Source organism: Eublepharis macularius, chromosome 11 (assembly GCF_028583425.1).
Source record: "Eublepharis macularius isolate TG4126 chromosome 11, MPM_Emac_v1.0, whole genome shotgun sequence".
Classification (NCBI taxonomy): domain Eukaryota; kingdom Metazoa; phylum Chordata; class Lepidosauria; order Squamata; family Eublepharidae; genus Eublepharis; species Eublepharis macularius.
The window spans coordinates 32,606,505-32,628,439 of NC_072800.1; the positions used below are offsets into that span (position 1 = coordinate 32,606,505).

The window sequence follows — 21,935 nt, forward strand, 5'->3', positions numbered from 1 at the left end:
GCTCCAAAATAAGGACAGCTGTCAAGAATTTACAATTGGTGAAGCCTCCTTTCTATATACTGCTGTTATAGGTAGATATGAGAGTTTAATACTGTTGTGGTCAACACAATAGTATGATTAATGGTTCTCTTCTTATAACCTCCCACCACCACCAGGATACCACCATTACTTCTTCAGGTACTGGTGGCAGCCCACTATTTAGATGCAGTACTGCCATTACAAAGCTAAAATCTTAAAAGAATATTAACTGCCCAGGCTAACTAACTAAATGAGCACCAGAGCATGTGCAGAATTTAGACAGCACGCCCATAGCTTAAGTTAACCCTCCAGATTTGTTACTTGTTACTGACATATACCAGTCTCTGCTTGATGCTTACACTAGCTGAATTATCAAATTAATATCTGAAAGATATTAAAACCATGAAAACATTGCATAAGCCTAAATCCTAGTACTTTGAGGCTGAACCAACAATCATACCTATAAAACTGCCAGAAACAAGAGTAGCAGTTTATGCAAGAATGTTTCAAGCCTATCCCTAGCAGAGTATTTAGTAAGATGTAAATTTCTTTTATTGCATTCTATTTAACCAAGATCTAAAATGCTAATTAAGATGTTTACGTTCAGTGGCACTTGCCCCCAACTCAACCTCTTCCATTGTGCATAGTGCATACTTTGCTGCGCAAAACTGGTCATATTTTGTTAACTGAAAAATCAACGATAATGACCTTTAAATGCCACTAATTGGTGGAAATAACTTGACACAAAATGAATTAAAAGTTTACTTTAATTCTGAACCATTTGTATAACTGTTCTCATGAAGCATCTGTATCACAGCAGGCTACAATAACTTTGGGATAAAAGGCAACTGGTAAGCTGTCCAATACAAGGTTCCATACAACAGTTCTTACTGGCCCCTACCCAGACATCTCCAGATAAAGTTTTTGATCAAAAACATGAAATAGATCCACCTGCTTATTTTAAGCATATTAAAAAGGAAACTAATTGGACCATTTCTATTTTGTCTAATTTTTTATACAAAAAGGCTACACAATGTTACACTTTTCAGAATACGATTAGAGTGATTATGAATTAGTGTTCTACACCATTACTCGATCCTTAAAAATCAGAAATTGCTGTAGCGTATTCACTATAACTTAAACACAGACTTAAACCCTACAGTTACTGCAAAAAAAGGAACTACTTTCAAAGCAAGCAAGGTCAGTACCATTACAGAGATTTTAAAAATTAAAAAAAGTTTTAAACAAGCAAGGCTAGGGTTTGATAAATTCCATCTTGTGATTCATTCTTGTGCATTCTTCGTTTCGTGAGTCACTCCCCAAATCCATTTGTTACTCCTCGACCAAAAGGACCAGAACAAAAAGTTTACTTCAGTTGTTCCCATAGGAAACTCAGCTTGGTTAGTGTGTCAGGCACTTTCTGAGATACTAGCCCACCCCTCGAGCCCTCTCAGCAACTCTACAGGCCAATCACAATGCAAGATCATTCAGACAATATAGCTGTGTAGGAGAAAAAAATAAGAAAGGAACAGTAAGTGTTAAACATACATACGGTTACTCATGTTAATGAGTTGCGTCAAGCCTGTAGTACAGAATGCCTAAGTTAATCACTTTCACAGATCATATAATGAGTCAGGTTGAATACAGAGACAGCAAGTTTGACTCTTGTACCTATTTCTAAACAGACCAACCCACTCAAGCCATTCCCTCCCTGCCAGCCAAGTTCAGTTTGGTAGGTAAGTGTAGGTGGAGCTTCTTACCTAAAGGATGATTTACAGGTCAGTATCGAACCAGGCCAACTGATTACTGTCACCTGGAGGTAACCCATCCATAAGATCCTGGGCATGTCCTAGATCTGGCAGCCCATCAACTGGGTAGTCAGCACCAGGGTGGTGGCCACCCATTTCATGTTCCATCATTGGGTCCATACCCAAGGCATCCTGACCGTATCCTCCAGAGTGGAAAGAACGGTAACTAGGATCTATGAAAGTTAAGGGTGGCAGAGGGGAGGGGGGAAAAGCATGTTAACATGTTAGATGCACCGGAAGCTTCAGTATCAGTGTGTGAGATTTTTTTTATATAATCCAGCCACTTTGAAATTATATTTTATAGACTGAACATGTATGGACAATACTAAGTACATTGGTGTGGCTATGCCAATAAATCATGCTACTATCAGAAACATACAAGCCAATTTGAGCCAAGCCATTAGTCTGTGTACTGCTGAAAACCCGCTATTACTAAGAATGCACACCACACTAAAATGCAGACTTAATACATAAAGGCACTTGCAGCCGGCTTTTTACCAGCCTTTAGAACAGACCTCTTCCATTTACACAACCAGCACACGTTCAAAGGGTATCAGGCATTATTCAAGTGTTAGAAAACAAACAATTCATAATGCTTGATGAGGTAGTCTCAACAAGGCTGTTTAAGTCATGTTGATTGTCACTGTTTCATTCAACAGTACAAGTAACAGATCAGATTGCAACATCAAGTATGTGCTTTCAGGTGTCAACTGGAGAAATTTTGATTAGATTTGGTTTACTAAGACAACTGACCAAGTAATAACATACCATCTGGGCGGTATCCAAGAGGTTCTCCCTGGGCACCAATATCAAGTGCAAGATCAGCAGTCTGCAGAGAATATGTGAAGAACTGAGTACTGTAGTAGAGGTAAGGAATTCCAAAATAAAGTGTTCCCTTTAATCTTGTGAGTCTGTTCTTATGAGCCACTTTGTATTAGAAATATGCTCAACAGGTGCATTTTAGCAATGACATGAATTACAATACAGAGTAGGCAGCTGCACCCACTTCTTACATACAAGAAGTCTCATGTGTAGCAAAATAAATAATTTGACCAAGCTACCTTGCTTGAGATTTATGCCAGCACTATCTGAGATCTAGAAATATTGCTGTGACCATTTAATTAAAAATCTTAACTCTGGAAGCTTTTTATGCTCCAGTATAACCAGCCTGTTGCTGACACATTACATGTCCAACCTGAATTCTGTAAATAAAAATAGTAAAAAAAACCCAGAATCACTCACCTCATTCCAAGCCATTGGTTCAGTCCTGAATAGAGAGCTGGTCAATTCAACTGAAAGCCGTTTCTTATAGTCTTGCGGCTTATCCTCAGACATCCTAAATAACACTGCAGCTGCATATGTTGCTGTTTAAAAACAAGTTAATTTTTAGCAGGGAAACAGGTAACTGAACTAGGCCAGTCACAACCCACCCCAGCTCCATTTCACTTACCCACACCCTCATTCCTAGAATGAAGAAGTTCTGTCAGTGGAGCAGTAGCTCCCTCTGCTTCAATTGCTTCTGCAGCTTCTTTATCTTGAGCCAGTTCACACAATACACCTGCAGCTACTCTCTGAATATTCTCAATGGGGGAATACAGCAGCTGGGTATGGGGAGGGGGGAGAAGAAGAGAACATTCACTCCAAGGCAAGCTTTCAGACGCGTAAGCCATTAGACGTTAAGAAGTGAAAAAAAATTTGGTTGTCAGGCAGACCCACATGGTAGTCAGCACAATGTAATTTAAACCAAAGTTGCATCAACTATTAAAGAAAGTAATCAAATTAGTTGGTATGAGCAATTAACTTTCAAATTCAAGAATTCTATGAGAAGCAAGCGGTTCTTCCTGATCTCTTGCTTTAGAGATTCTTAGCCCACATTTTACAAGCACAATGCAGGTTTTACTCTTCTTTACAAATTGTACAATTCTGTGCAAATGAAAGCAGCCTGGAATAAAACCTTGCTTACATTACACTCAGAGGAATATACCATTACAATACAATTATATTTGGGTTATTATTTTTCAAGCTTTTTTTAGTATTTATGTAAACATATACTCTTTAGTTTAATTATAGCCATTCAAGTATTTCTTTCAAAGAATATTCACCTACCTGTACAAACAGTGGAATGGTGTTCAGACCCCTTATTACGATACGATTGTGGACATCTCTAGCCAGGATATGAAGAGCTCCAGTGCAACCTTCAACTATTTCCTCCATGCGCACACCCTCCTGTACAAGATTAACTGCATTAGAGACTAGAGGAAGTGCTTTTTTCAATAAAGCCTCATGAATTCATCAACATGCCTTGGACATTCCTTTTCACAAAGGCAACTGATTTTGCATCTTTCAAGATTCATCTGCTTGAATTCAAAACTAAGATAGCTTTCCAAAGCTATTGTATATACAGTGGTAGGTTTAACTAGCAGGTATATTCAATTTAAACCTAAGTGTGCACTAACCGTGAGACAATACTATGGCTTTTTTGTTTGTCTGAGTAGTGTTACTATACACTATCAGAGTAAATCATGCCTAACAGAGAGATATCTTGGACAAATTGTTGCCATTCTTCAATTTACACCACATACCACAAACTGCTGTTGTGTGCCACCCATTGAAGTGCGACGCTGGGTATCTTGATGTGCTCTAACCAGTAACTGGACTAGTCTTGGAATAGCACCTTGTTCACGCAAAGGAGCATGATTTGCTGGACAGAGAGCAAGATTGCGAATCAATCCAACAGTAGCCTGAAATTAGAACACACTTTGGTAAAAAGCTTATTGATGATATAGAAGACACACCAAAACTCTGGACTGCAGTGATTTTTGATCTTATCCCATCCTCAAAACTATCTCACAGTGGTAGAAAAGTGTATTTAGCTGTCCCCTCATTCACATCATCATTCCCAATAGGATTCTACATACAGCTGACAATTAAATGCAGCCTCACCTTGATCAGCGGCCAGTGAGATGGTGGATGCAAGAGTTTCACCACCACAGGAAGTCCATAATGGAGACGAACTGCATTTTGAGCCATTTCAGCTTCCTGATGCCGACTAGTGAGGTGACGGAGTGCACAAATAGCTGGTTCAGTTATGTCTTCCCTGTCACCAGCCCGAAGAACTGTGCGCACAAGAGCCTCAATGCCACCAACTTGGCACACCATCATTTTATTCTTGTAGTTGTTACAGGTAAGGTTAGAAAGGATACCAGCAGCACACGTTACAACATTGATATCATCTGATCCTAAAAGCTGCACAAGGGTTCCCAGAAGACCCTCCATACCTTCCTGTTGGAAAAAAGACACACTAAGCATTAGGTTTTCAGTATCTATTTCCCCCTCACATAATTTACAAACCACTACTTCACATGCACTCAACAGCTGCTAATAATCCTAAAGACTATTTATTGTGTAGTGTGTCCATAAGTGGATCTTTCTGAAGACTGGGCAGGGCCCTCTCAGAACTTGCAAGAAACCAGGATTTTCCATAGGCTGTTTCAGAGCTAGTAACCCTTCCAGGAGAAAGCTGAGCACTCTGAAGGAGTGCAGAGACATACATGAATGCATGCTATAATCCTCTCCAAGACAGAAGTCTGAGTAAACCAAAAACCAGATGTATATACTGCATACAACTGCTTTAGGATGTCAGAATTTCCCCTCTCCTCCAGAGCTGAAAAGTTATATAGCATAATCATTGTCTACACCTAGCTCACCACAGAAATGAGCAGTACCTAGCAGTTTTCACATCCCTCAAAAGAGCTCTTCTTCAAGTTGGCTGTCTTTGTTATCTCTTAAAATAATGGGCTACTTCCTAATCCTATCTGATGAAGAAAGCTTGACTCTTGAAAGCTTACAACCAGGGTATCTTGTTTGTCTTGACGGTGCTACTGGACTCGAATCTTGCTTTCCTATTCCTAGCATATGTACCTGCAAAGTACTGGGAAACGTTTCTAGCTTGAGCAGAGGTATATTTCAATCCCATTTGTTACCTGCTTAGTTGCAGCATCTGAGAGATTTCTAAGAGTCCAGAGACAATTCTGAACAAGACGCTGACTTGGATCTGTAAGGTGGAGTCCTAAGGCTTGCATCCCACCTGAAAGATAAAACAATTTTTAAATTTATGCTCTCCCGTATTTATATATGAAACCTAGCCATTAGGACCCTCACCCCCATTAATCAAAACACCAATCATACACACACTTCAATGCTATCACTTTGGAAAAGTGGGAGTTCTATCAGAAGCGTATATAACTTGATGGTGATACATGGAAAAATATTTCTGTGAACTTCTGTTTGGTCAGGAATAGCTTTATGATTAAACACACACACCGACAGAGTCGATTCCTAAACAGCATAAGTCAACCTTTGCTATTTTAGAATGCCTTCTAGATCTAGAACAGTATTTTAGATCATCTTCTAAACCTAGAACACAAATGTGTACTCACATGCCCACACACAAGCATTTCATTCAACTGTTATGTCTGTTTAGGGATCTGATGTCCCTAATTAAGCTATTCTATCTTGGAGAGGTCGTATCTACTTACAAAGCAGGCACCTAACATTCTTGTATCTGAAGCTAAACATGTTACAGAGGTACAGTTTTAATATGAAGTATTTTGCTAATTTGTCTGACATGTTCCCCATGCAGAAGTTGCAGCCTTTAGTTGTGGTCTACAGAGTTCAAGTACATAGAATGCAACACCAATACTAGGTGTAAAAACTTACCAGCTTCAACAATTGCAGGTTTGTTACTAGAGCAGACTGACAGCACCTTCAGTACTCTACTTGTGGTCCACAGTAATTTCTCATAGGTGTAAGTCCTCATTATGTTCACTAGAGCCTGGGGTCCACCACTTGCTAGAATGATAAGCTGTGAAAAGACATATGCATGATTTCTAAACAAAATTTAAAAAGCTGGCATTAATGTTCTTGCCTGCTTGCAAATATACTTGAATATAGGGCGCCACGCTTACATTTTTAGGTTTAAAAAAATAGATTATAGAGCATTCATCATGACTAGACCTCCCTAGCAGAGTTCATGAGCATGTATTTCCAGCACTACTCTCATCAATGACAACGGTACTTTGCAATGTCTTGCAATGGCTGCATCAGTAGGCAAAAAAGAAAAAACAGGTGCAAGCATTGCTCAAGGTGATACTTGAAACGCTGTACAGAAGATCCCCTGACAAAGCCTTAAAGTGTCTAATATTACTGTGATTTTGCATAATTCTTGACTCTGAGTGCATTTGATATTTACCTTACTTTCTTGATTTCCATAAGCAAGAATCTGAAGGCAGTCTGTAGTAATAGCCAAAAACTTAACATTTGTCTTGTTGAGCAAGGCAACCATTTTCTGCAGCCCCCCAGCTAGACGAACAGCCATTTTGGCACCTTCTTGATGTAACAGAAGATTATGTAGAGTAGTAATGGCATAGAAGAGTACAGAATCCACTGGAGAACTGTAAAGAAAGCCCAGGTTAGCAAGCAACCAGTCCAAGATCGAAAGACGTTATAAATTTGAGTGGTGAGGCAACAATACACATACCCAAGCATTTTAACCAGAGCAGGAATGCCTCCAGATTTGAAGATTGCCAGCAAGCCTTCACGATGGTGAGAGAGGTTATGTAATGTACCTGCAGTACAACGGGCTGTTTCCACATCATTTGTATTCTGCATAGTACGCACAATGGCAGATACCATCTGAGGAGAGCGCATGATAGCATGGCGAGAGGCTTCTTTTTTGGACAACTGGTGAACCATAACTGCAGCCTTGTTCACCACCACCTAGGAACCATATGTACATTGATATTAGGATAAGTTTTCAACATTCAAAATTACCACAAACACAAACACAGCACACTTGCAGTATGGTCCAATTTTCATTTCCTAGTGAGCTCACTGTTAAAATACATTCAACTGAAGATGGGTTACAGGAACATACCTGGTCCTCATCATTCAATAGTTTGGTCAGTTCTGGGATGGCACGAGTTGCTAATTCTGCATCATCTTGGTAGTTTATCAAATTAACCACAGCATGTTTTAACATCTGAGAAGGTTCTGCCAGGCGCTGCACATTTGTTGGATGAGCAGCATCAAACTGTGTTGATGGGATCTGCATGCCTTCATCCAGCGTTTCGGGGAACATGGCAGCACGCACCCTCTGTGCTCGGGTCATAGCATATTGCCCATCAATATCTGAAACACGATTAAGCATTCAGCTAGTAATTGACAAGCAACAAGTGGGCCACTAGTAAGCTACAGGATCTTACTTACCAGCAACTTGTTCTTGAGTGAAGGACTGGGAGAACCCTTGTTCCCACTCATATAGAACTTGGGTGGTATCAACATCATCTTCTTCAGGGTTTCCCTTGCCACTTAGAGAGGGAGCAGTTGTTGTGGCACCAGAGTGGATACCAGAATCCAGGTATGACTGCTGCTGCCAGTGGCTGACAGCTGCCTTTCTGTCTGGTTCCATCGCCATGTCCAATTCCATCAAGTCAGCTGCAAGGAAATAAGTGTTTAAAAAATAAACTTAGACATCAGAAGTCATTTTAGTGGAAGCTACGTTGCTGTACACACACACACACACACACAACCCACATACACTAAACATTTAGGTAACAAAGGAAGCCTAACCAACAGTAGACAAACATAACTGGCTCCTACAGAGACTGAACTTTAAACCAGCTAGAGTTTTGCTTTTCATCAAATGCACGCCAAGCATTTGGGCATACGGCTAAATAATTTGCTACTGCCTGCAAGCAGATTTTTTTTTAAGCAGTAGTTTTATCTTGTAGAAAACATGCTACAGATTTATACTCCAATATAAATACCAAATTAGGGTGGTGCAGCCAGTCTGAACTGATTCAGCTTGTGATATAGACTTCAGTCTCATTAAGGGAGAGTGATTGATCTACATTCTACCCCTCCAGATAGTGCTCACATGACAGCTCTCTCCTATATACCCTAACACACACCAAAACTTCCTTTCATACAAAAAGTAGGTAGACATATCCCCCTCAGTTTTCTATATGCAGGGAAATCACGGAGCACTCTATAATGTGAACAGCCTGAACTGGAAGAGTCAAGACACACTCCTACAAGCTCATCTCCTGTTTTGCAAGAAGTAGGTAAGAGGCAGAAGATGGGAGATTTTATTAAACAGCAACTAAGCAATACTGTTATATATCTGAACAGATAATCAGGGGAGAGGGAAAGAGAAAAGATGCATAGTCTAATCAGAGAATAAGCATTAAGAAGGGTCATGAAGATGCTTACCCAATAGTAAAGAAGATAGTAACGTCAAAATTTCTCTGCAGTTAAGGACTGGATACTTGCTCTGTTTAAGGTAAATCTGAAAATCATACACTGAAGCTACCAAAATGGCTAGATACCGTGGCCTTGATTTCTAAACAAAAGACTATCTGCTACTTTGTAACTGTCTAGAAATACTAAGCAGGCCCTGTTTGACTGATGTTTAAATAAAAGTAAAGATAACAGCTTGATATAAATCAACATACCTTGAGTTGCCATGTCCGTTTGTGTGCTCCCAGAACTGTGGTCTGCTGAACTTCAGACCCTAAAATAAATTTTATAAACATAGTTAAAACCTATGGGGGCTTTAAGGTCTTACCAACACATAATGTTCTATTCCAGCAGAAATACTGTTAAGCAATCAGAGACATCTTTTACTACAAGTACAAAGAACTAAAATTGCTACAAGAAACCTAGAGCAGTGATACCCAACATGGCACTGTGGGCACCATGGAACCCATTTACTTCTTTCCCAAAGCAAAAGGCCTGGAGTAAGAGGTGGCTCAGAACCCAGGAGGCGCCACCTTTGCATCTACACAGGGCACTCGTTCAGGAACAGCTGCTTCCACCTTAAGGAGTACATCTGGCTTGCAACTTCCCAACATCCCATGACTGGCCCCAGCACAAATACCCAGCCACTGTTTTGTGGTGGTGCCCCACACCAGCCACTGTTTAGTGGTGGTGCCTATTCCCACTCTTCGAATTCCAGAAGCACCTACAGGTTCACCAATATCAAGGACCCCAGCCCCAAAGACTAGTTCTTATGCAACTGGATCAATGCCTTCAGTATGGCAGAATCATAGAGGCTACTACAAGATAATGGGTCATATGGGGAACCACTGTTTGCAAACTACCTGCCAACAAAGAACTCCCCCACATATTATCTTCTAAGACTCCACCTTTTGTGCTGACCAGTTACCAAAATAGTTGTTTTCATTTCTCCCCACCAATATCAACTACAACAGATTCACAACTCCTTTGCACAGTCAGTACCATTTATGAAACCTTACCATTCTCAACACAATATGAGGGACTAAGATTTTGAGTCGTGTTTGTGCGAAGACCAAGACCAGCCAAAAATAATACTACTTCTCTGCTAGCAAGCATATTAACTATAGTTTGGCTCTAGTTTAACTGTTGCCTACTTAGCACTTAATTGCGAAGTGGTAAAACCAGTTGTACCATAACCTAAGCTTTGTGTTACATGGAATAAAGAAAATATGAATTACATATGTAGAAATCTGGCATGATTTAGATCACAAAACCAATCACATTTGACTTGGTCGCCTTTAAACATGGTGAAAATCCAATCTGGATACATTCGTATGTTCTGCAAAAATAGCTCACTGCACCTTGAGCTCAGGTAGCCCAGGCAGCAACTCTCCATGGAAAACAGCTGGAATGGCAACTTAATAATTTAACACAGAGAATAAACTGTGGATGGAGATGAGGAATGTACATAGGATATTGCATATCAGTGCTATGTTACCTTAGCTAGTTAATATTAGTTCAAAGCCGTACAGCTGCTGTGGAAAATGATTTAGCACTTAACCTCAATATGTCAAGCAGCGATTGTCACAATTCAAAACTTTTGAGGTAATCTCCATTGCAAGAATTGTTTTCTACTTAATGGTATATATATATGGAGCATAAAATGTCTATTCAATGCAAGTTGAGTTTCAGAAGGCCCATTTTATTCAATGGAGCTTACTCCCAGGAAAGTGATCTTATGACTGCAGTCTCTTATTCTTTCAAACTTGAAAAAGCTGTACCTCGTTCTATTGATTTTAATACTACCTTTCCTCCAAATTCAGAACAGCTAATATGGTTCTTCCTTCCATCTCATCACCACAAGTGGACTGAAAGTGTGGGTCACCCAAGGTCACCCAGTGAGTTTTATCACTGAGTGGTGATTTGAACCCAGGTCTCAACAGTGTTAAGCTCTCAACACACCACCATACAAACTCTCATCCCAAAATGTGGTAGCAAGTTTAGTAACCACAACAAGCAGTGAAATTAGCACTTAAAGCTTTTATTTTAATTTAAGAAATAGCAGTTACTAAGGAAATTCAGATCTAAATCTTTAACCTTATATGCCTAGTATCTAATATAGGTAAAGCTGTGATTTGTAGCAGCTGTGATCTGTATCAGATTTCACACATTCAATTTAACTAGTGGGGAAAACTATTAGTAAAGCATAAACATCACAAAAATAGAATTCAGGAGCTAGCTTCAGCCAAGATCAAGTATAAAATGAATGTCCAATCAGAATAATCATCTGTTTAACTCTTTGTAGTGATGGCAGATATACACCTTTGCATCTATCTGAGGGGTTTCTGCTTTTTACTTTACTATTCCCTACTCTAGAATGAAGTGGAAATTCACAGCAGGTTGTTTCACATGCTTTGTGAATGGGCTACCCCACAAAGCAAGGTAACTCCTGCATGTTAAAGTTTTCATTTACAAGGCACCTAGATAGCCCAAGGCAAATATGACTTAATAGCACTTACCACCTTTGAAGTACAGCCTTTCAAGGTACCTTTCCACACATTTCACAAGCTGTGTGATTTTAAAAACTGGCATAAGCTTGCCTGCCACCAATCCTCACATCACAGGCAGGCAGCAATTTAAAAGCCTGTTAGTAAATTACGCTACTACCTAATCTCCCACCAATGTGTATATATTGCCAAACTCTGTTACAAATCTGAATCCAATCAAATCATCTAGTGCAGATGAAAGTTCAAAATAAGACTTCATACCTCACTCTCCTTTACAAGTTATATGCTTTACACACATACCCAGATCATCTCTGTATGATGCTAGCAGAACCCAAAAACTTATCTGCATATTGATTACTGGGATGCCGGTATAGCCACCTTGACTCTATATCCTCTCGCCTATATTTAAACAAAAGGAACCATTTCAAAGCATTTCAACTACTCAGTTCTCCTCTGCAGCCCTTCAGTTGAATTTTGCTCTAGATCTCCAAGTTCATTTACTTCAATATTTGCTGAAGTTAAAACTTGCAGTGGCAGGAAACTGTCCCAATTTACAAATTAACAGACTGATACCCAACAAGACATGCTGTTCTTTCGTTTGAAAAGTCCTGTGTGTTCAGTTCTTACAGTGGTTCTTTTAGGTCTGACTCGAACTCTTTACTGAATGCATATCAATAAACTAAACCCATGTTTCCTATTCATTTTGAATCCATGGATAAAGATAGACATTTTGAGGAAACTCTGGCAACACTTTGGACTTAAACTGCCGTAAGAGTAGCAGTACTAAGGAGCATCAGTAGATAGTAATAATAATATAATAATACGTTTATTGCTTTTCCGGCCGAAGCCATAAGCCATACAAACACCAACAAAATATGAACTGTACACTTGAACATACCCAATTCACACAGACATAACTCGTCATTATCACTTTAAACTATCTAAGCTCATGAAGATTTTGTTTCTTTATCACCGTGGCTAAAAAGGAAGCCACCATAGCAGAGGTTTGATTGTCAGGAAAGTTATCAGACAATAACACTGAGATTGCCCAAGGAAGGAAGGGAAGCTTTTCTTTTAACATAATAGGAATAATAAATCTCTCTCTTTCCTTACTCCACTTAGGGCAAAAAACTATTATATGATCCAAGGTCTCTAACTTTCCTTGTCCACAGTCACAAACTCGTTCAGAATAAGGGAGTCCAGAGAAACGACCAGAAAGCACTTTAGAGGGGAAGGAGTTAAGTCTGGCCAATGTGAAGGCTCTGCGTTGAGCTGGAATCTTTAAAGAATAGCAATAAGATGGAATAGCCTCTGGAGGTGAAAGTCCCAGGGATAAGCCCGAACATGTACGTCTGGCTCTCTGGAGAGTACTGCTGTAACAGTAGATAGTAAGCAAAGCCTTCTCTTTAAAGTTTCACTTATTCCCAAATAAGACACTTCAAAGAAATTTCTCAATGTTCCCCTAAATTCCCAATTTTTCTATTAAAACCCAGAAAACTCTAAATTTGGTTCACCTCAGGCCTTCACATCGCTACATGATGACGCTTTCAGCTCAGAAATATTTCTGTCACTCAACTAGAGTCAACTGTAACACAGTTCAATACCATGGCAAGAAAAATTCAGCTTCCTCTGCTACTATTTCCATTGCACTGATTGCTGTATAGACAAGTTGGGTAAGTGTTTTACGAGTAATCACTGGCTTGTTTTATAAGCTAAACACTTCTCCCTTACTAGTCACTCCCTGGTACACCACACCAGAAACAGGTTTGTCCAAGTTCAAAATGCAGCACTGTATCCCATTTAAAACCAGAAGAGATAACTAGGCAGTCCCCTTGCAATAAGACAGCTTCCATAACGACAGCCCCATCACATGGGTATCGCTAACTAAAATTGTGGAAATTTGGTACTAACTAAATTGTGGAAATGAGGTACTAGCTTGCCAACTGGGAACACCACTGGTCTTCCTCAATGTATCTAGAAATTAAAAGAATACTACCAATTTGCTTGTATGCAAGACATTGTGCATTTCACTTCATAGTAAGACTCACAAATACCAGTGCCTGGCTGCAGAAACATAGATTATTAATCAACAAGCTAATCAGTAATGTTAAGGTGTATATTTTCAGCTATACAAATGGACCCACTTGCACCATCTTTTTATTGCTCTTTTCCTCAGAACCTTGACAGTTTGGTTTAGGTTGCAGATTCCTCCTATCAAGTAACCCTACCCCTAATATTAGGAACAAGACTGTCAAATGGTTAGCAACCTATGTTCTCATATTTTTCAGTTTCAGCATGACGGTAAACTTACCCACGAACATAGAAACAAAACTCTTGGTTGATCAAGCCAATTAGTTTATACTACTTCATTATCCTTCCTATGCAACCTGGACTTTGACAAGGTGATAAAATTGAATCATAATGTGCACGGGGCCATGCTACAGCTACAGGTACCTAGAACTTGTAAAGGCAATGACAGTAAGTCATGCTCTTCCAGGGATATTTTTTTATCAGCAGGTGCTTCTAGTATGAGTGTGAAGCTTCTACTCCTTTACCTTCCAGGTGAGAGGGACAGCCAGTGCTCAATTCACTACTGCACGGTATATTACTGGTCAGGGGCAGTCTCTCTCTCTAATATAGTTCATGTGCCCAGGTCATGCTGCTCCTTCACATCAGAATGGACACAGGTCAGAAAATTTTCTAAGGAAAATTCATTGTTTCATAAAACAATGAACAGAGACTACTGTTGGTGCCACTGTCAGTATTAGGCAAGTATAGTATATAAATATTTCTCCCTAGATGCAATGATGCTCCTAGTTCAAAACTCAGGAAGACAAATATTGTTAAATTCATTTTCTAGAGATCATGAATTAATTCTGAACAATTCACAATTTTAAAAAATTCATGTTGATAATTATTGTATTCCTCGGTCAGTCATAGAATGACTACTGGACACAACCAACAGGTCTGCTCTCCCACCCACCCCTAAAAGCGGATAAGAATTGTCTTCAACAAACTTGACAGACTGTCGACGTTAAGCATAAAAGTTGTACCAATCCTGGCTAATTAAGGACCATCATGCACACTAAAAGATGTTGTATGAGCCTTTACATGAAATATGCTTGCAAAACTGTATAGTGCCTGTAAATAAGCATGCTTCTATTATTCTGACTCTGCATACTACAGAGAACTAGAATTTGCTGCAACCACCATGCAGACATGCAGGAGCATAAACACAATATATATTTGCAACTGCACAATATTTGGAGCAGCCTTTGCCTGAAATTAGAATAGGTGAAAGTTTGGCAACTTCCTTCAACAGGAAGATCAAGACTGTCCTACATGAAGTGCTGAAGTTTCCAAACCCATCCAAACTAATGCAAACATAGAACACTATTCACTTCTGTCTCCTTTAGGCTCTCCACCCAATGAGGAAAGTCTGCTGTTCAAGCTAAACCTTGCATCACAGTGTAGCTTTCAGTCTTTAATTGCTGACCATCCCCAGTCTTAACATGCAGCTTTTGTCAAAGGCATGAGAGCAATTCCAGAACACTACAGCTTTCAACTTACAAAATTAATGTCTGTCTTCTTGTACTTCCACTGTCACTATCCTGCTTTACCTCTGATTTACTGTTAGTATGATTTTCAGTGGTGTCTGTCTATGCATTAACATTATCAGTCTGATAAGATTTATGAACAAAATCTCCAACTATAGGAGATATCAAAATGTCAGGATATCCCTAGACATATGCACTTGTTTAATCAGCCAGTATAAAACCCTTCCATGGGCAAAATTAACTTGCAATGCAAAGCTAAGGTTTTGATCCAGTTAAGTCAAACACTAGGTAAAGGTAAAAGTAGTCCCCTGTGCAAGCACCCTGTGCAAGCACCCATGGGGGAGGATGTCGCATCATGATGTTGTCTTCACAGACTTTTTACGGGGTGGTTTGCCATTGCCTTCTCCAGCCATCTACACTTTAACCCCAGGTAACTGGGTACTCATTTTACCGACGTCAGAAGGATGGAAGGCTGAGTCAATCTTGAGTCGGCTACCTGGACCCGGCTTCTTCCAGGATCGAACTCAGGTTGTGAGCAAAGCTTGGACTGCAGTACTGCAGCATACCACTCTGTGCCACGGGGCTCCCTAAGTCAAACAATAACCACACATATATATCTAAACATGTCAATAAACTGAGTGTTACATAGGTATCCTGTCATCTTTCACTGGAGTTTTTTTGGGAAAGCAAGCCTGGTCTTGTAAGACACATTTTAATGCATTATTCTTTGAAGTAGCAATTTAGTAGCCATTTAAAATGGCTGGGTTTCAAACTACAAAAATATATACAATTTCTTGTAATTTGAGCTATTGACCTATATAGCCCTAGTATTTGACTTCAGCAAAGTTATACATTCATTAGCCTTCCTGAACAGACTCCAGCAAAGGAAGAGTACAACTGCTTTGCCTCATATAATACCAAGCAAACATTCACAAATTATGGCATCATATGTTGCTATGGCACCACAGCATTTGTAGGGATTATTACTAAAATTGGAAGTTATGATTTAACAGTACCATATTAAAAGTTAAGATTATGGTATTTACAGACGCCATTACAGAAACCAACTATTTGTTTCAAGTTTTGTCATCCTAATCAAGTTCTGGTTGGGAGATCTAAATTGTTTCAAGTCAAAGCACCAACTATAACTCAGGTGTAACACATGACAGATTTTAACATGACTTTTTGAGTCTAACACAAGGATGTGGTTATGGCTTAGTGAAAGGCGAAAAAGCAAATATGGGTCCAAATCCCAGCTGCACTATGCCCATTTGCTCTCATTTATTGCTATAAAGCAAAAGTGATGTTTTCCTTGCAAAAGGCTGCAAAGATTGTGTAGCAATTAGAACTGTGCCAACATGAACTACAGTTTTAGGGTTACTTGATTTTTATACTAGAATTACTTAATGTGGGGAAAATACAACTCAAATTAATTACACAACTTTTTAATGCTATTTGTGGTGCATGCATGCCCCCTTATAGGATGACACTGGTATCGACATGTGCAGATTACTCCCATATAGCAGAAAATAATTAAACAACCCTCCCATTTAGATGAATACTGGAGGAAAGCTTTCAGTATTGAGTCACTAAGGTACATAAACTAGAACTTATAAATTTCTATGTATCAACATCTATTTTTTTAGGAGCTGACGTGACCAGACACTTGGGATTTTTTCCAATCATCTTCCACCGTACAGTTAAAACTTTCTACTTTACTACTTGAAGATGGCAAACCAGGCAGCCAAAAACATCTGGATTTTTTACACCACTAATGTAAAGGTGAAGGCAACAGGGTATGTAACCAAGGATAATCTAGTGTCAAAGCTGAAGCTTCCGGATGACACTGTGAACGAGCGTCTAACAAATCTGTTCAATTTATCCTTATATTTAAGAACGTGGCTACCTGCAGTTAGTTATTTGCTTTCAAAATTGCTCCATTGATGTACATTCAATTTAGGGTGTTTAAATTTTTGTCCAATAAAACGGTGGCTCTAGATTTAGTTGTCAGTAAGTTTGCATTTTGGAAATGTGCCTTATGCTCAATTCATTTAAGACCACTTATAGTTCTCAAACTCCCATGCAAGAGCCCATTACTGTTAAATTGCTAGGTTCAGGTGACAAAAGAGTTCCATACTATTCTACCAAAATGAGAATCAAACCATTTTTATTGCCCTAAAATAGAAGATATTCAGAAATATAGACTGGGTACAACTGAAAATGTGAGCAAATGCATTTGTTTTAGCGGAAAACTCTCAGATGCCAATTCTGTAAGAAACCTTCGCAGTTTGATCCTACATGTTTACTTTAAGTCCTACCAAGGCAAGTCCATGGCTGCAGCCTTTGGTTTCTCTTATGCATGCACCAGAAATTCTCAAGTTAGCTCTTAGGTGTTTACTGGAACTTAATGCAAGTATTAACAACTCGGCGATGAACACTTTACTTCTCATAAACACGCCAAGAAGAACTTGTTTTTGCTACACATGTAACCTTTGTGAAAAAGTAGAAGAAAGTTATAATTATAATTAGGGACGTGTATGTTTCAAGTAGCTGCTTGTCTTCTGGGATGTCATGTTTTAATAGAGCTTACTGTTTCTTTCTAGGTCATTTTTGTTTTATCTTTCCACTGAAGTTTAATTTACAATTGTTGTCTAGTTACTTGTTACATTCATGTCACTATGAACATGCTGGTTTATGATCTGAGGATTTTTTTAGGAACAGCAAAGAACTATACATTCATAGTAAGAGTTTACTATGTAGTTTGTTATGTACAGATTTCTTGCTGAGAAATGCACTTCTTAACAGCCTGGGTTACTACTGTCTGGGCTTAAGGGCAAGAACTTTCTCAAATTGGCATACAGCTATTTCTAATTAAATTTAAGTTTAATCTCTTTAAGTAAACACCTATTCAAGAGTTTGGTGCACAAAAATCTACTGAAGAACTTTAGTACAATTAAGGATAATTATTTAAAATTTCATTTCAATCATACACCCATGACTAGTTTGCTGCAGAACTACAATTCCCACAGACTTAGGTGTTATGCATAGCTCAAGAAAGATTTTTAGAAAGGGAGGGGGTCCCCTTGGTTGTTCCTGTACCATCCCTTCCTTTCTTCTACTATACGCTAACACATTCAAGAAGAGCCATCCTGTTTCTGAAAACAGAGACTCAGGGCAATGACTGCTAACAACTATCAAGAAAAAACATACAGCAGTTGTATTCCTTCTAGGTATCAACAATCCTGTATTTTCCCAATACTAGAAATAAACATTAAAATGAAATGTTAACTACCTTTTGGTGTGAGCTTTGATTTTAGCTGAAGTAAGCTAAACTTCCTCTGTAAGCAACACCTGAGCACATTCAAAAAGCTTCAGTAAGAAACCTGACCAGTACAATTTTCACAGAAGCCACCTACGCCCCAGATGGAGCACTTCACACTTTCTTTTCAATTCTCAGCATCACCATCACCTCCACCCGGAAAGGGCCTCTACTACCCAAGATGTTTTGTAAGACGTCTCTATAGTACCCCCTAGATCTGGAGTAGCTTTCTGCTTAAAACTAGTGACCAAAGCAGCGGGAATTTGAGCCACCCCACGACTTTCACGTCTAGACAAATCGAGAGCGCCTCTCCTGCAAAAAACATGCATGCAAAATAACCCAAGACCAAAAAAAAAAAAGACTAAAGAAAAGAAAGCCCACAATGCAACAGATATCTAGCGTTGCTGACTGCAGCGAGGCTGTGGAGTTAATTACAATCCAAACAAACCCTCCCCCCATCGCAGCTTTGTGGGCAAAAGCCCGCCAGCAAGTGGGGACCGAGAGGCTCCACTCCTCAGCGAGGCAGCCACCAGCAGCAGTCTAATCCTCCGCGGCTGGAGCCGGGCTCTTGCCACCCGCCACCCTTTCCCGGTGTCCGGCCACAGGCACCGGCTCCCCCTTTCCCTTGCATCCTGTTTCTCCTCCGGGGACCGAGCTCTCCCTCGTCCACCGCCACAAGACACCACCTCGGCTCACGCAACCGATCCCACCCCCCCTCCCGCTCCACAAACCATCTCTACAGTAGTTCACACCTCGAGCGCTGCTATGCTCAAAAACTCCTCACGCGCGGGGACCGGGGGAGGCCTCTTCGCAGCCCAGCGCGGCCCCCTTAAGCTCCACCCTTGAGCTCCGTCCCACACTCGCCACCCTTCCCACGACCACCCCGACCCGCGTCCTGAGGCGGCCCGCCGCGCTGCCTCGACCGCCCCCTTTCGCGCCCCCTCCAAGTTCTGCTCCCCCTTCGCCGCCAACCGAAGCCCAGCCGTTTCCTAAGGGAAGGGGGTGCAAAACCCGCCGCCCGCCTCGCCCCCCTTCCCGCTCTCCCCACCCGCTGAGAAGACCGAAGTAGCGCCAGGACCGAGCCCAAGTTTTGGAGCGAGGAGCGCTGAAAAGAAGGGGCAGGAAGCCCCGGAGCGGCACTAACACTGGCAGGGAGGCGAGGCGCAGGGTCCTCCCGCGGCTCCCGTTTCCAGCCACAGCCTCCGCCGCTACACAGCCGCAGCACAGGCGACGCAGGCGCCTTCCTCCCTTCTCGCCGCGCCCCGACTCTCGGACGCCGTCGCCGCCGCGAGGCCACCAACCCGCACAGGAGACAGGCTTAAAATGGCGGCGCTCACAAGGAGCTTCTTATAGCGAGTGAAGGAACTCGACTGTATCCTGCCGCCGCCTCGCCTGGACGTGCGCGCAGCATTCCACAGGCAACCCACCCAGCGCGAGGGGGGGGGGAGAAAAGGGGTGGAGAAATAGTGCCCCTCCACCCTTCCAACCCTGGCAAGCGCGCGCGCACACGCACACGGGAGGCGGAGGGAGATCAGCGAGTGAAGCCGAAGCAGCAACAGAAGCGAGGGAGTTTCGATGGAAGAGGGATTGTGGGAACTCCGACTGAGGGGAGGGGGAGGCTGGGGAAGAACAAGGCAGGATAGGTGCAGGGATCCAGGAGAGAGGGGAGGTGTGATGAGGTCGGCGGGGGGCGGGGGAATAGAAAGAGAACTTCCCCCCCACCCCCTCCTGGAGACCGAGCTTGGGAATGAGGTTCCTGCAAGAGAAGTTGCCGCTTAGGCTGGGGGGGGAGGGAAAGCAGCTGGCAGCAGCCCGTGCTTGTTCTTAAGGGTGCACTAAAGTTCTAGCAACGCGTTAAGCCGCCTTTCCGCCGCCCCCTCCCCGATGGCTTACCCTCTCATCAAAAAAAGTAAATTTGAAAAAAAATAAAACCTCCCCTCCTTTGCATGCCACAAAACCCCGCAATTCTTCTTTCTTCCTCAGCTCCGCGTCCAGCCAGGCTGGAGGAGGCGACTTTAAATAACGTCAGACCAGAGCAATCAATGGCAACGAGGCTCCTGGGGGCTTCCGGCAGCAGCCGCGCTCGCTACAAAGTTGCTTTCCCTAGAGAAAAGAATTCACTTAGAAACGCCTGACATAGCTTCGCGAAGTAGAAATTCCCCCCACCCGGCCCGCTTCGCTCTGGTGCTGCTCCCGGCGAATCTGGGCCCTACGTTTGCTTCCAGCCACGCCTTTAAAAAACAAACAAACCTGAAAAGTTACTACAGTCGAATCGCAGGAAGGTGAGTGTAGCTGCCTCGCTCACGTAGGCGGAAACGCCGGCCGCGGTGCCTTTCGAAACATTTGCCAGGGAGAGTTGCCAAAGCAAACACCTTCTGTCTACGGCGGGGAGGGGCGGCCGCCAGCATTGCTACTTTCCTTTTTTTCATTTGGGGAAACACTTGGATCGCGTTGTATCTCGCAGAGGATGGGGCGTGTGTTTGATTACGAGATTCGGGTCCAGGAGCCCCTTAAAGCCGGACAAGATTTCCAGGGAAGAAGCTTTGGAGAGTCGCTCCTTTTGTCAGATGAACGAACATCCCCCGCCCCCCAGTATCTTACAGAGTAGTGGCAAAACAGATGCCTAACCCTCCATATGAATAAAGTCACCAGACTGCAAAGTTGCCCCAACATTGCCTACAAATATTTTACAACGGCCTAAATAGAATTTACACGAGTTTCTGTCATATTTGTAGGTCGTGCGAGCTTTCATCTCTGCAGGTTATACTCAATAAAAGTCGAAGAGCAAGATCCGGGTCCAACAGCGCCTTGAAGACCAACTAGATTTCCAGGGTATGAGTTTTCGAAAGTCAGAGCTCCCGGATATCTGATGAAGGGATACTGGTATCTGACAACCTTGGTAACTGGAAATCTTGCGGGTGTTTAAGGTGTTACTGGACCCGAATCTTACTCTTCTACTGCAAACCAGCAGGGCTGAATAAACCCAAGTTCCGAATTCCTAGCATTCTTCAAAGGAGAAGCTGCTGCCACCACTACGCTAGTATTGTACGTGCGTGTCCAGCGTTTTGTTGCTTGCCTTCGAACGGAGCAACTTTCTGTGGGGCGAAGCGGGTTTATGATGGAGCGGCAGGGAGGCACGCGCGTCCCGAAAGGGCCAGGAAAGCGCTCGGTGTGGACGGGAGCCGGTCCCTTCCCGTCCGGCAGGCGCCTTGGCTCCCCTAAACCAAGTGATCCGACCTCTTGGCTAGCGGCGGATCCTAATTGATTCACCAACCTGAGAAGCGATCGGACTCTCCTCAAAGTTGAGAGCCGAGGCGAAACACAGCGCGGGGGAAGGAAACCCAAGGCGGCGCCGACCCTCCTCGGGACAGCCTGCCCTAATCTGCGCTCCCCTGCCGCGGAGACGCTCCGGCCCGGCCGCGTGTCG

The 21,935-nt window shown here is 41.9% G+C and overlaps 1 protein-coding gene across 3 annotated transcripts; it reads right to left on the minus strand.

Annotated features, from left to right (window-relative positions):
- Positions 1-767: 767 nt before the first annotated feature.
- On the minus strand, positions 768-21,935 carry CTNNB1 (catenin beta 1). Of its 3 annotated transcripts, none has more exons than XM_054991957.1 (16): positions 21,783-21,935; positions 9,341-9,399; positions 8,094-8,321; positions 7,762-8,015; positions 7,366-7,604; positions 7,078-7,279; positions 6,546-6,690; positions 5,810-5,913; positions 4,770-5,108; positions 4,409-4,567; positions 3,933-4,052; positions 3,277-3,427; positions 3,069-3,190; positions 2,595-2,655; positions 1,779-1,999; positions 768-1,518 (listed from the first exon to the last, which is right to left on the minus strand). In XM_054991957.1, exons 2-15 carry the CDS (start codon positions 9,351-9,353, stop codon positions 1,791-1,793), a joined length of 2,346 nt encoding a protein of 781 aa, XP_054847932.1. In that variant the 5' UTR covers positions 9,354-9,399; positions 21,783-21,935; the 3' UTR covers positions 768-1,518; positions 1,779-1,790. The 3 variants fall into 3 exon arrangements, with proteins under 3 accessions (XP_054847932.1, XP_054847933.1, XP_054847931.1); XM_054991958.1 differs by lacking the exon at positions 21,783-21,935 and adding an exon at positions 20,402-20,640; XM_054991956.1 differs by lacking the exon at positions 21,783-21,935 and adding an exon at positions 19,653-19,962.